Genomic DNA, 14807 nt, shown 5'->3' with positions numbered 1-14807 from the left:
TTGTTTTTTTTAGAGCATAATTGCTTATAGAGACTTTTTCAATCATGTTTTATTTATCGTTACCCCTGATATCAAAACTGAGCTTTTTAATAAAATATAAAGGCATAAACAACGTAGCAGATTACATTCAAAATACTCAAAATATTTTAGGAAGCAACCAAATTAATGTTCTGAGAGACAATTTACATAGCAACCAAACAAATGTGGTTATAGTGTAGAGAAGACCTCATAAAACATTTTGCACAGCACTGGTCTAGGAGTGCAGTCTTGTGTTATACAGCTTTTTACCATATCACTTCAAATTAAGAACATGGGCAAGGTAAATTAATTGATATTTTCCTTTAAAAAAAAATAAAAAGTACTCCGTGTCATCTGACAACAACTACAAAAACCAACAACGAATGAGTATGCATACCTTGATGATATATACATATACATGTACTTCCAAAAACTTTGTAACAAAATAAATAAAATATAAAATGACTAAAAAACAGGAATGTAGCCATAGCTATATTTTGGATTCAAAAGGGAAAGAAAAATAATATGCTTTTAATAGAAATTAAATGTTTTGAGATTTAACTTTAATAAAAAAAATTGAAACAAATCTTTGAAGAATACCAAGGAAATTATTCAATACTTTGTAAAAAGCAGTGGACACTTGTTACAATAAAAATAAAGTATCCAAAACAAAAATCAGGAGGTTCTGTTTCTGAGGAAATGCAATCAGTAATTTTATCTGTTATTGCTGAAAAATTAAAAACCACTAAAACCGGTTAACAAAGTTATCATCCCTGATACACAGACAGTGGGCCCCAATTTGTTATGAACAAATCTTATAACAGTAAATCACACAAACTGTGACATCCTGCCACATGATTTAAACATTACACTCTATGTTTCTGTAGAGTGTGGTGTGGAAGCAATTATACTGTCCTAGTTGATTTACCATTTGGTGGCAAGCATGTTGACTCATGGTGTACTTGTTCATGAAGGTGACTTCCATAATTTTATGATTTTCTTCTAAACTTGAAATGCTTCTCTAAAAGGCTGAGGAGAGTATGAACAATGGGAGAACTTAAAATAAGGGCATGTAACTTAGTAACTTCTGTCATATCAGTGAGTCTTTAGAACTACATGGATACATGACATACATAGATACTTTATACTGTTTTTTATGCTAAAGTTCTTCTCTCATCTGGAACATTTCAAAGTTCTTTTAAGATACTATTTTCAGAAACAATTATTTTTTAACTCCAGGTTGCATAAAGGTAACTCTTTATGGGAAATTGTGCATAATTAGCCAGTTGATTGAAACAAAATCTTCTAGTCTCAGTATGGTCCAATCAACTGGAATCCACTATACCTACAAAGATATATCCATCTCCATTGATTAAATTAAAAGAAACAGACTGTACACAGCAATAAAGGTAATATTAGCATAGAATGTCACCACTAGAAAATTATTATAAAGAATCAATCTTTAAAATATTATGTATAAACTGTACTTTGATGACAACCTTCCGCTAAATACAATCTTCTTCTTGTTCCTATTGGCCCCCAGTGGAGCATAGCGCCGCAACACACCCGCCATCGGACCCGGTTCTGGGCATCCCTTTCCAGTTGGGACCATGTCATGCCAGCTGTCTCTGCCTCTCTTTGGACTGACCTCCTCCACATCTGTCTGGGTCTCCCAACCTTACGCCTCCCCTGTGGGTTCCAGCTGAGAGCTTGTCTTGTTAAATTGTTGGCTGGCTTTTGTAAAGTGTGGCCAATCCAGCCCCACTTTCACTTCTTGATGTCTTGGCTAAATACAATATACCCCGGGGTCCCACAGGGGGCAATTACAACAGTAAACAGAGCTTAATCACACTTCTTTAAACAACCTAGATTTTACAATTCACCTCTGCCAATAAGAATGTACCAAAAAAACTGCCATTAACTACCATTTTATATTATAAACATTCTGTATGAATGAAAAAGATTTGCATGCAAGATTATCTTTTTCTCATCAAACACTTGTGAAAAAAACAGGCTTAAGCCACAAATTTCTGTCTTTCAAGTCACAAATCGCACAATTTACCACTGATTTAGTGATTTATAAAGCATTGTATCTCCCTGTTTAAAAAACAGAGGATAGTTTCAATCATCCAAAAAATATCCTTTGGTATCTTTGCATTTCACAGAGAAAAATAACTCACGATATCATGCATGGTGTCCTATCCATTACAGTAAAACACCTAAAACTGCAACACGAGATGCAATATTAACAGAGGCAAAAATCCCATTACTTTGATTAACTTTTAAAATTTGATTTCTCTCTGAAAATTTCACTAAGAACATTGTTTCTAATAAAAATGAGTGTGACAAGAAAACATTTATCCCTTAGGAAGCAGGAATCTCGAACACATGACAGCTTCTGCCACCAACCTAGAACCATGCCACCACCTTATTTATACTAGCAAAAACATACAAGTTTTTTTTTTTTTTTACCCAGGTTTCTTAACATATATTCTCTTATACATTTTTAAAAAAAAGGGTAGAAGGTAGTCCTGCAACTTTGCACTTAATGGCTGTGATGTATTCCGTAACAGACTTTACTTATCTTAGAGACAGAGTATGTGAAGGCTAAGTAATTTCCTTTCTTTTGCTGTCTTTTCCCTTCCCAGCTCTCTATGTCTAGGGTGAGGGGGTGTGAATCGTGGGGCAGGTACCCATTTAACAGCCGGGTTCATTGGGAGAAGTATACTGCATGCTACATAACAAAACCATGTGCAAAGTTCATTGTGTATACAACTTATATATACATAAATTAGATATAAGTATACAAGCACATTGCATATAATCTGGAAGATATGCTTAGAGGAGAGCATCCCTCCCCAATACATTACATCATTTTAATGTTTGTTTCTTTGTGGAGATCTGCTCTTCATGGCAAGAGGTGAATGTTCACTCTTGACATGGGACATTGGTGATTGATGATTCTTTTCATTAGCTTGATAAGATTTGAGAAAGATGTTGCAGCAGCAGAACTCTCTCAAATTAGGTAATGAAGTCCGCAGGCATGCTGGCTGATCACCATACTTGTTGATCCTGCTAATCCCTGGTGTTACGCTGTAGACGATTTCTGATGTGCGGAAACTGACAGCGATGGTAGCTTCAAAAAGGGCACCACATGGCTGTGTCTTGATCTGAAGCTGCTGATGCACAAAATCTGGGTCCACAGTACCACTGAAATTGGCCAGACGGTGATCGCTATCTTTAGAATGCCGAAACTTCAGCACCTTTCAAAAGTTGGAAAAAAAACAACAACCCAGTAACAAAATTTGATGACTTCTATACCTCTAATGATTTCCTGATAGCTGCCAAATACAAAGTGAATATATTTTTTCAGCACACCAAACTCCATGTTATTACAGTAACAGAGACAGAAAGCTGAAAGTACATGTTAACTGAGGTATCCATGCTTCTACATAGTCTCAACAATCTGACCTTTGTACATGAGACTGTCAGTGTTTGATGTGTTGTGATTTTTAACTGTTATAACTTTATTTACACAGATTATGGGAATCAGCATCTTGTAACAAACTCATTAATACAAAAAAATGCATAGAGTAGGGTGTTAAAGCCACATACCTGTTCATTCGGAATCAAAAGAAATGCACTGTCAATCTGTGTTAAATGAAGCTCTGCACACTGATGCCTGTGTGGTGCAGTCAATGTGTTGATGTGCTTTGTAAGGGTCAGAGCCGCATCTCTCACAAACTCTTCATCTGTGCCCAGTGCAATCTGCTGCATGCAGCTACACCAGTGCGCCAGGATGGCAGCAGACCTACATGTTCTATTAACTGGGATCTGCTGTAGCAGGCTGATGCCCCGTGAGAAAGCAGGATGTGAGGTACGTGCCCGAGAAAAATTGAGTATGTCAAGCAGTGTTTCATGAACATCAAAAGGAGTGGACAATCTCTGCCTGTTGTCCATCAGATTCTTCCAAAGAGCTGGAAAACGTTTCTGGAATTTTTTAGGGAATACAAATGACATCATAGGCAGTCTCTCTTCAAGTTTTCCCTGTACTGTGGACCGCACTTTGCTGTACCTTGCACCATGGTCTGCCATGATAATCAACACTGTGTCATCCAGGATATTGTTATTTTTTAAGCGGCGTATGAATCTGGCCAAATCTGCATCAATATATTGTGCTGGGTTGTTATCCGAGTGTGTGAATTCTACATGAAAACCAAAAGCAAACTTGGAAACATTGTGATACTCAACAAAGAAGTCCTCCAAATACTGTAACAAGAAGTGGTGGTGAGGTGTAGGTCCAGTACAATACTTCTGACTGTTAGATCTCAGAGAAGAATCCCAAAGAGCAAGCCAGAAGTGTCGCATGTAATGATCTGTGGGTTGAATTTCAAACCCATTTAGCCGCAGGTTGAAGGTGCTGATACTTGGCTCATCCTCAGCAAAAAGGGTGACATAGCCTTGGTCCCGAAAATGGTTCCATATAAATGGGTACGCATCAACAGTGCCGGACTCAAAGACTGATGTTCTAGCTTCTGGCAGTTCCATCTCTGTTTTACCTTTAACAAAAATAGCTACATTGAAATTCAGAAAAATAACAGATTTTTTTTTTATGACCAACCCTAATGACTTCAGAGATGCAGCCTTTTCTCCTCTTAGCCATCACACAATTATCTCCCTTGTACCATGTCCATATTTCTACAAGGCGCGAAAATAAATCATCTATGACTGATACTGTAAAGATGTATGAAAGAAAAGGACATCCTACAAGAGTTTGTTCAAAAGTAAAAGAAATAACATCAACATGTAGTTAATCATCCATTTCTGATGGTAAAGGCTTTTTTTTTAAAGCTTGGATCTCGGTATAAAAATTAATAAGTAAAGACCGCACAAGTAAAATTGCATGTCAAAATAATGCAGAATCCTTTCTTTACCCATTGTCATACCTGTTAATATAGGAATCAATGCTGCAGTAGTTGCATCGCCCACAATGTTATAATTTTCTAAGACAGCAGCATCCAGCTCATCTTTCAAAAGTCTGTATGTCAAGGGAAGCTTCCTTTGAAAGCAAAGGTGGGAGATGGAATCTAATCCAATCATCAGCACATTGAGTTTCATGTTCTGCTCATCAGGTTCTTGCATTTAGGTTTGGATATTCTTTCAAACACGTCTGTCTTGGGGGCACTTGGACTATAAACTGATCAAAAATCAGCTTCATATTCAAATTTATTTTCTGAAAGACTGATATCCTTATGGTCAAATATTCTCCGTCCAGCAGGTTATAGTAACTAGGATCATTCAGGGGCTGGTCATCATAATCCTCCAATTCATTTCCTCAGAGCCAAATACTACTTTTTGTGTTTTCTCTCACTGTCTGATCTATTGGATTGAGTGTTCCTATTTTCTAATTTAACTACCTTATCTTCATGCTCATATTCAGCTTCATCTGAAACATCTCTGTCTTCTTCATCATGCATATGTAAAGCTGTTTCTTTTGTTTCCTCTTCATCTACTTTTCTTTCTTCTTCTATAGTGGATTGTAGTATGCATCGGATACGGACAAAGTCATCTCGTACAGGTGTTTCAAAAGGAGCTTTTTTCCTTATTTATGATGTTTTTGTACGAAAAAGAGTTGTCATTTAGTCTTTTTATTGTATATACAGAACAGAAAACCCAGCTTGATTGGTCCTGCAACAGTCCTATTCACAAGGAAGCTGTTATTGTGGACATAAAATAAATTTCTTCCTGTGCAATTGAGTGGCCGCATTTCATGATAGGCAAACTTGTTTACATCATGTTTTCAGATCAAGTTTAAGGATAATGCACATTAGGGAAGTGCTACGTTTTTTGTGTCTAGACTTTTAAAAAATTTTGACAACAATGCTGTCCTTCGTTGAAGATGGCTTTCTTCTGGATATGAGTGTACTAGTTGTCTGTAGTGAGGAGGATATGGCATGATGATTCTTGGCTGAATGCTGTCTCGAGTCGTCGCTGAGGAAAAAGTCACTAAACATCAGGTTGACAAGAACTAAGATGACCCCTACCATTCCAACAGCCAACAGAGCATGGCCACTGCGTGAGAGTAACCATCTTGAGACAAGTGGAAAGGAAAACTGGTTGAAGTTGCTTCTGCTGCCCACTCAATCATTTCCTTCACACAGTAGCACCTGCAACAAAGACACTTTTCTCTGTTCACATCTTTTTTCAATGATAATGGTCATCACTTTTCAATAATGTCTGTCACAAGATCAATGCATACAAAGAATCAAAAGTGAACACAAAAAGCTCAAACGTTTTAAAGGCTAACTCTGACCAAAGTAGTTTTAAAGGCTAACCCTAGCCTGCATCTTAAACATAAAATGAAGCTCTAAAAGGTTTCAACAAGACATACAGCTGTTACTAATTTGTTACATAATTTTTTTTTAAAAACCATCATTGGTTGATCTATAATTTTCTGACATCAATGAAGGCCACAGCTAATTCAAGATCTTCAACAATGAGAACATGTTAATTGGGCCGTGCCCAGTCAGTAAGCTCATATTTGTGATAACATGATAAATAATGACTTGGGCTCTTTCCAAATTAAGATGAAAACTGCGATGTTCAAAATGTTCTTTCAGTAAGATTATACCTCAAATTTTGGGAGGTGGTATCTTTTCATGAACTAAATCACTTATTTGAAAATAACCGTATAAGTAAAAAAAAAAGTAAGATTTTTCTTCTGCTGAATCTGTAAATTATGTTGTAAATAGATAAAACCAAGGAAATGTTCTACAATTAGTAAATGAAACCTCCTGATTAAGCTATTAATAAGTGAAAATATGCACCGGTTAAATACCACAGTTTCTCAGTTACTATTACTACAACGAACACTTGCAAAATTTCATAATTGCCTCTCCACATTATCATTACTAAAAAGTAACAACGAATCTTGCTCAGCGAATAGCTTATGGGAGGTGAGGAGTGAAGCAAATAGCCTAATAGTTTCAGTAACAACGTTTGGATGCGTGCACCGAAGACTCGATGCACTTGCCTCCCGCTCCCTTTCTCTGATCCCGCTGTTAAGTAGATACCAGGCTTCTTAGAATAGGTTGGGGAATGTAAGGAAAGAGAGATGAGCTAGTAACCACCCTCACCACTACGACCATTAGAAAGCAAAATGTATCAACAAAATCCCCATCACCCCATTCGATCTATTAGTTAAGCTACAGCATTCGGCATGAAAGGGCGCTTTATGTGCGGTAACTCTTGGCAAAATTACGGAGTTGTAGTTCTTAGAAGTCCAAAAGAATAGTCATGATATTTCTACCAACATTATAATATCCCAGACCTTTATCGTCTTCCAGCTTGAACGTTAGACTTTCGATAAGAAATTCGAAATTAAATTCCATATAAGTGTGTCCATTAAACCATTACGAAGAGCTTTAGTGCTTTTAAACAACCAAGAAAATAAGAACAAGAGCAACCGAGAGCTTCAATAACGGCGGCCTTGACCTCGCAGTCATGGGGTCTGGAAACCCCTCCTGTAAATGATTTATTTTTGTAATTAGACCTCCATTTTGCAATGTAACTACCTCTATCTGAAAATATCCAGAGACACTGTGCCTCAAACAACCAATGATCCAGTTACACCAATTTAGAGCTTCAAGGCTGCAGACCTAAAACCTTATACGGCACAGCATTATGCGTCTCGTACGTGTGCGGACGTTTTGCCGACGGACGTTTCTCCGCCGGACGTTTCGGAGCCGGACGTTTTGTCGACTGGACGTTTAGCCGCTGGACGTTTCGGAGTCGGACGTTTTGCCGACTGGCTTTTCGCCGCCGGACGTTTCGCCGCATTATGTCAGAGAGAGAGAGAGAGCTTACTTACTTCTCAAAGAATGAAAGTAACTACTAGATTACACAATAATTCTTTATTTCAAAACAAATTTTGCACACAGACTTCACAGACAGTTCACTTTGATTGTCACAGATTATGCGCAACAGCTTTGAGAAAAAACATTGATACAATGGCGAGAGAAATGTGTGAGCTAACGGTTCACATGAGGAGGGATAGTGAGAGTTAGTTCACTGATACATTGATACAATGGCGAGAGAAATGTGTGAGCTAAGGGGCGTCCCACACTTGACTTCGGCTAAAGGTCCGCGTGAAATGCGAAATGAAGTGCCCCGCGCCGAAACGTCCGGCGGCGAAAAGCCAGTTCGGCAAAACGTCCGACTCCGAAACGTCCAGCGGCGAAACGTCCAGTCGACAAAACGTCCGGCTCCGAAACGTCCGGCGGCGAAACGTCCGTCGGCGAAAAGTCCGTGTACCGTCTCGTAGGATGGACTGACAGAAGATGAGGAAAATATAAGTCACGGTAGAGAGCAGGCCTGACGAGAGGGGGGGACAGGGGGGTCTGGTGTATCCGGGCCAGCGGCTGTCAAGGGGGCCCGGCCTTGGTCAGTGGATTTTTTTCTTCTTCTCCTTTACATTATATACTGGGAAAATAATTTACGATTACAAGGGGCCCGGAGAGGTCGTCTGTCCCGGGGCCCGGGCTGGCTCTCGGCGGCCCTGGTAGAGAGTAGTATAAAACAGCACGTAGGTATATTATACATCCTATAACATACACTGGAAGTTTGAGTAGTATAATACAGCACGGTCGAGATATATAACTATATATATGCACGTCCCAGCAAATCTTGAGTAGCTAGTATTGTAGCACGGATCGAGTTTAATTATGTCCGTCCCAACACTGTAAAAACCGTGTGCGGACGTTTTGCCGACGGACGTTTCACCGACGGACGTTTCGGAGCCGGACGTTTTGCCGACCGGACGTTTCGCCGCCGGACGTTTCGGAGTCGGACGTTTTGCCGACCGGCGTTTCGCCGCCGGACGTTTCGCCGCATTATGTCAGAGAGAGAGAGAGAGAGAGCTTACTTACTTCTCAAAGAATGAAAGTAACTACTAGATTACACAATAATTCTTTATTTCAAACAAATTTTACACACAGACTTCACAGACAGTTCACTTTGATTGTCACAGATTATGCGCAACAGCTTTGAGAAAAAACATTGATACAATGGCGAGAGAAATGTGTGAGCTAACGGTTTCACATGAGGAGGATAGTGAGAGAGAGTTCACTGATACATTGATACAATGGCGAGAGAAATGTGTGAGCTAAGGGCGTCACACACTTGACTTCGGCTAAAGGTCCCGCGTGAAATGCCGAAATGAAGTGCCCCGCGCCGAAACGCCCGGCGGCGAAACGCCGGTCGGCAAAACGTCCGACTCCGAAACGTCCGGCGGCGAAACGTCCGTCGGCGAAAAGTCCGTGTACCGTAAAAACATATGTTGGTGGTTAATTGCTTTAAAAAATAAAAACTCCCGATCCTCGATCAGCTCTACTCCAACACCCTGATCGGCGTCTAATGAATCCCCCCCTTCCCTCGCTCCTTATAAGTTTTTCTTGCATTGAAGAGTATAATTATAATTAAGCTACAGCCTCACCGAAGACTGACAGCTCTATAGCGTAATAGTAATGACAATGGTGTGACATAATAGGTGTATGTAAATTATATATTTAACTGAAGTTGGTTACAGTACCAACTTAAATTGTGTCCGTGGTTACAGTACCAACTCGTCTGCGGTGACAGTACCATCTTGTTTCCGTGGTTACAGTACCAATTAACTTATTGTCCTTGATAACAATCTTGCTACCAATGTAGCGGGTACTGCTGACATGCAGTGCTTGTTCCCTCCACCCCGCATCCCCTCGGCTCCCACCCCACGCTTGGTCGCGCAGCGCGAGACGGACAGCAACAGCGGACGACGTATAGTGCCCATCAAGCTGCACAAATAGCTGGCGAAAAGCAGCGCTCGCACCTTTTTCTCGGCACAGAAACTGCATGGTCCTGCTGGGTATAGCAGTAAGTAAAGCTTGAGACCGAGCAAGCGAGAATTAGTACCTTAATTTGTGCCGCGAGGCATCTGGTCCGCTGAAATAGCGCGGTTCGTGGCACTCAGTCTCTTTCCCCTCCCCATGGTCTGGCACGGCATAAAACACCAACAAACCTCCCCATGAAGTTGAGCAGGGCTTCTGCTAAGGCTAAATTCGTTGGGGTCCCAGGGACCCCTTCTTCAGATTTTTAAGGGGTCCCTGTTCTTCGTCCAAATTTGAATGGGACCCCATTGACGAAAATTGAAGGGGTCCTCCGAACTTTTAATGCGTACTGTACGCAATTTTTTTGCGTAAGCAGAAGCCCTGCCATATCGTGCCGCAATAGCTGGAAATAGCGGCTCGATCGTGCACTCAGCCTCCACCTCAGGGAGTTAGGTGCTAGAGCTTGATAGGCTATAGGTATAGCTATGTGAAGATATATACGGTTGTTGTATGTGTAAATAATGTAAATAAATCTGTCTTTGAACCTTAAATACCTGCATGTGTGAGCGTGTCAGTGCCAACGATCGAGTGCTATAATAGTGTGTCGTACGTATATGTCTCTGCCGTGCGAACGCGTACCACCAGCGCGAGTGAGGTTTGTGTTGTCCGTGTATAAGTAGTCGTGACAGCAGCGGAGAAAGAACACACGAGAAGATCCGTGGAGTTGACGCACCGAAGAAAAGACACTTTAGTCTGAGAGAAGGTAAAGCAAGGTCTTTTGTGGACTCCAATTAGGTCGGCTGAGTTCGGGTGCGTAATTGATATATAGTATAATAATTATAAGGTGACCAGACGTTTCTGGAGCGAAAGCGGGACACGTGCCGAAGATGGTGTCGTCACCGACAAAAAACGCCGAAAAAAGTGGTAAGGGGGGGGGGGCGTATCAGCGTACGGTATTCAGATTTTAAAAGACAAGCGGGACATTTGATGGACTTCCAGAAAGCGGGACATTGGGCGTCCCGCCCTATATCAGGCGGGACACGAGGTCAAAAGCGAGACTGTCCCGCCTAAAGCGGGACGTCTGGTCACCTTATATAATATAGTATAAGCCAGGGATGCCCAACCTACGGCCCGCGAAAATTCTGCCCACAGTGCAGGAAATCGGAATGTTAGTCATAAAAAAAGACCTAAAAAACGAAAAAAAAAAAAAAAGGGAAGAAGAAGTATTTATCCCTACGCAGGGGCGTCTCTCAATCTTTTTTTCGATGGACGAACATTTCGATTCAGTGCTCCGACTTGGTGTCTCTACGATGCAGCCGTACATTCAGAAGTTGGTTTCGGGTAAACAACTTCAAATATCCCACTAATTACTACATAATTAATGGTAAGTACAACTTGTTTCTAATAAAAATGGTATCTGCTCTTTTTTTTTTTTTTCATTTTTGCGGTGAAGCGGCCCGTGACACGCATGTCGGAAATGTGTATGGCCCGCAGGCCGAAAAAGGTTGGGCATCACTGGTATAAGGATAGGTAAAAAAAAAACACACACACAACGCGAGGCAGGTAAAAGACTATAGACGACGCACCTAACTAACGAAAGCTAGAATTTTTATGGTGGAAAATTCTCCTTGGGAACTTCTGTCCTCTTCCCTGAAACGACAAAAAGGAACGGACTGATTTGGCGATAAGATCGAGGGGTCATGCAGTCAGTCCGGCTACACCAACATCACAGTCCACGTCGAAGTTCGCGCATGCGCCTCAAAATTGCCAAAAAAGTTCGTCTGGTCGAAGTCCTACCTAAAATACTAAAAATGTTAGATATTGCGGGGGAAAGTCATTATCGCTCGTTTAATAATGACCTTACAGAAATTAATTCAAGTTCCATCGCCTCTGTAAAATTTGCGTTTTACACATTGGCGGGAAATAATACACCTTTGACCTCTGGTCTTATTTGGGCTTTTCCACATTTGACCAATCAAATCAGTCGTCTTTCCTTGGCATCGCGTGCTTTCGCGGGAACATGGCGCGTGTCGTCAGCAAAGAGAAGGCAACATAGTCTTAGCACTCTCATACTTCCTCTGTGTCTTTCAAACTAGACCAGCAAGATTTTGCTATCAATAAATATCAAATATTAATTGAATGGCTAATGACATAACGGATCTTGGATCTTCCTTGATGCAGTCAATGGAAAGATCGTGAGTAAAATGTGTAGATAGCTGCAGTAGTTACAGTGGCAGTGTTACTAACAGCACCATACGGGGTACCGGTCGACATCCTAATCCAGTTCTCTTCGCTAAGCTATGGAGAGAGTACAAAAACAATCTCTAGTAAACACGAGCGAGGACAGTGTCCAATGATGCATACGTGGACAGCTAGCAGCAAAAACTTCTTTTGGTCTTTGGATGTCGCATGTACACAGCAATCACTAATGTATGAGTAGCAGTAGCCCTTTCCTGAAAAATAATTTTAAAAAAAGCTAAAATCAGACGTCATCTCCGCACTGCTTTCAAGCAACACATCAAACTTCTTTATAAACAGGCAAAAAGAACAAGGATATTTGTGTTACTAGTAACAGTTGAGTCACAATTCAGTACATTTATATTATTTTTAAGAACCAGTGGAATACGTTTATGAATAATCTTATCACACATGGGTTTTAGGGAGACGTGGTACTAAATAGTTTAGTTCTCAGTCTGTTTCAGTTGAAGACTTTAATAACATTTAATGAATGATAAAACTGCCTTTGCTTTAATGGAAATGAGATTTATTGCCTACTGATATCTTTATATGAAAATGTTGACACTTCATGTCATTGTCACTATGTAAGTCATGTTGCAACTGTTACTTATCAGACTTATGCATTCATGCAGGTTTAATAAATATGCTTTATTTTTGGATTGTTACAACTTCTGTGCTGAAGCCAATTATAACCTTGTTAAAAAAATATGCAAATCACTTTTTTCAGAAGTTCAGAAGGAACAGCAGTAATGCCACTATTTCAGCATAATCAAGACTTCTCAACCCTTTGTATATCCCTGTCTGTGCCAGTAGACATCCAGAAAAAAGCAGAAGGAATACTTGAGACGCTCTGGACTGAACTTGACCAACAGGAAGATATAGAGGTTGTTTAAACACCAACTTTTTGACATTTTTTTTACACCAAAGACAGCAACAGATAATAATGTGACAGTTTTCATACATCACCACTTTTATACCTTAAATTTTCTTATTTTTATTTCTAAAACACTAAAATTTAAAACTGTATCTGTAAAAGTCCATTGTAGTTTACAACCTTGTGACAAAGAATCCTTAAGCTATTTATCAGCTTGTCAGCCACAGCATCTAGATCATCTGAAGAACCACCAATTATTTGTTAGTGTTAAAGACTGTGATTACTTTTAAATGTATATGCTGTTTAGCAGTTGGAGATGTTTGTCATTTTGCAAAATATTGGCAAAACTTATCTTAGTAAATCAAGCCATGGTGATCTCAATAAGAGCAACAACTTGTCTGTACAACTTTTCCAGAGGTGTAAGTATTAGTCTTGGATAATCCTATGCCACTCCTTTCAGGTTTTGAAACCAATATTTGGTCTGTCACAAGAAGTGTGATAACAAATCCAAGTCATTGGCAAACTTAAACTAGGTCTCTTTGTTAATAAATGTGCACTTGATGCACATTTGGTTCAAGACTGTTGTGTACAAAACTAGTTGTCAATGAGAGGTATTGCAATCTTTTTAAATAAGGTCAGTCAGTTTGCATTTTAAAATCCCATCCAGGCAGAAGCATTGCATGTCAATGATTTCCATGATCTGAAGGTCTTACTCTTATTGTCCTTCACATGCAATGTAAACAGTGACATTTTCACCTGAGCAGCTAGAGGGGTGAGATCTGTGACATCACATCATGCTGGAACGCTGAGTCATCATGAGGATGGTGTCAGTGCGTCCACTTGTTGGCATGACATCACTGTGTAACTTACCCCTCTCTGTCTCTCTCTTCCAATATATATAATATCACTGTTGTAACTTACCTCCCTCCTGTCTCTGCAAATATTGATATTTGAAAGTTTGTATCTTGTCCATAGAAGTCTTACTGGGTCAGATTTTGGAATATAGTGTCTAGTAATAAATCTAATCCAGTCATTTGAAATCTAGGTTTACTTGGGTGGAATTACCAGTGCTGTGAACTTGTTATCATTTTTTGTTGATTCTGTTTATTAATGACTTTCTGGTATGTTGCAGATGCACCTTAAAGATATGTTTGTCTGTGTTCTGTACATGGCACTGATTGATGCAAGGTGAAAGAAAATATGTGTATTTTAAATGTATTAAGCATTTTGTTTTGGCAATGATAACTTAATCTTTATAGAACAGCACACTCAATAAATGTTCAAGCCTAAGAAATGTGATTCTTACTTTATTCATGCGTGATGTTGGGCAGATTTTGTGGAGAATGAAGCTGACTAAAATCTACTAAGACTAACACTTATCAGGACATATAATCTTTGATCTTTTAAATCAAGAGAAAAATTTGTTAGTCCTTATAACAAATTGTTCTGGATATATCCATATTATCTCCATATTCCAATTACAGAATGCCTTATGGACCCAATGATCCCCAGCTGAAACACGGGTATATAGCTGTCCCACCAATCACAGTCACCCATCTTCTGCAAAAGACTGACACAAGGTAAAGATATTTTACATTGAACCACTGTTTTGAATTTGCTGACAGTGTCATTTCATTTTTCTAAAATAAAAGTAAGTCTCTCAGCAGTTAATACACCATTAATAGCTTATATTCAAAGATTATTTTTTTAAATTAAAACATCCTTTTTAACAACTTAGCCACCTTATGTGAGGTAAAAATTTGGTCTGTAGTTTGGGAATTGCACAATTATATGTACGCATTGTTGTTCAA

At 39.6% G+C, this 14807-nt stretch overlaps 2 protein-coding genes across 8 annotated transcripts in view; one reads left to right on the top strand and one right to left on the bottom strand.

Moving 5' to 3' along the window:
* LOC112554789 lies at positions 1 to 7479 on the bottom strand. 5 transcript variants are annotated; one of them, XM_025222822.1, is made up of 4 exons: positions 7349 to 7479; positions 6063 to 6185; positions 3634 to 4577; positions 1 to 3281 (listed from the first exon to the last, which is right to left on the bottom strand). In XM_025222822.1, the coding sequence occupies exons 2-4, from the start codon at positions 6106 to 6108 to the stop codon at positions 2895 to 2897; spliced, it is 1377 nt and encodes a 458-aa protein (XP_025078607.1). In that variant the 5' UTR covers positions 6109 to 6185; positions 7349 to 7479; the 3' UTR covers positions 1 to 2894. The 5 variants fall into 5 exon arrangements, with proteins under 5 accessions (XP_025078607.1, XP_025078602.1, XP_025078603.1 ...); XM_025222817.1 differs by having other exon boundaries at positions 4965 to 6185; positions 7349 to 7372; XM_025222818.1 differs by lacking the exon at positions 7349 to 7479 and adding an exon at positions 6650 to 7273.
* A 3031-nt stretch (positions 7480 to 10510) lies between these two features.
* Positions 10511 to 14807, top strand: part of LOC112555129 (retinoblastoma-associated protein-like) — a 48713-nt gene continuing 44416 nt past the window's right edge. The window contains exons 1-4 of one of the 3 annotated variants that reach the window (XM_025223350.1): positions 10511 to 10647; positions 12850 to 13006; positions 14129 to 14184; positions 14481 to 14576. In XM_025223350.1, the coding sequence (XP_025079135.1) occupies positions 12872 to 13006; positions 14129 to 14184; positions 14481 to 14576 (287 nt within the window). In that variant the 5' untranslated portion in view covers positions 10511 to 10647; positions 12850 to 12871. Of the gene's footprint in view, positions 10648 to 11866; positions 12080 to 12146; positions 12459 to 12849; positions 13007 to 14128; positions 14185 to 14480; positions 14577 to 14807 lie in introns of those variants that run through there. The other 2 variants (XM_025223349.1, XM_025223351.1) reach the window with 2 other exon arrangements.

This window comes from Pomacea canaliculata, linkage group LG14 (genome assembly GCF_003073045.1).
Source record: "Pomacea canaliculata isolate SZHN2017 linkage group LG14, ASM307304v1, whole genome shotgun sequence".
In the NCBI taxonomy this organism is placed as follows: Eukaryota; Metazoa; Mollusca; class Gastropoda; order Architaenioglossa; family Ampullariidae; genus Pomacea; species Pomacea canaliculata.
The sequence above is the reverse complement of the archived record's forward strand: the minus strand, read 5'-3'. Positions and strand labels throughout refer to the sequence as shown.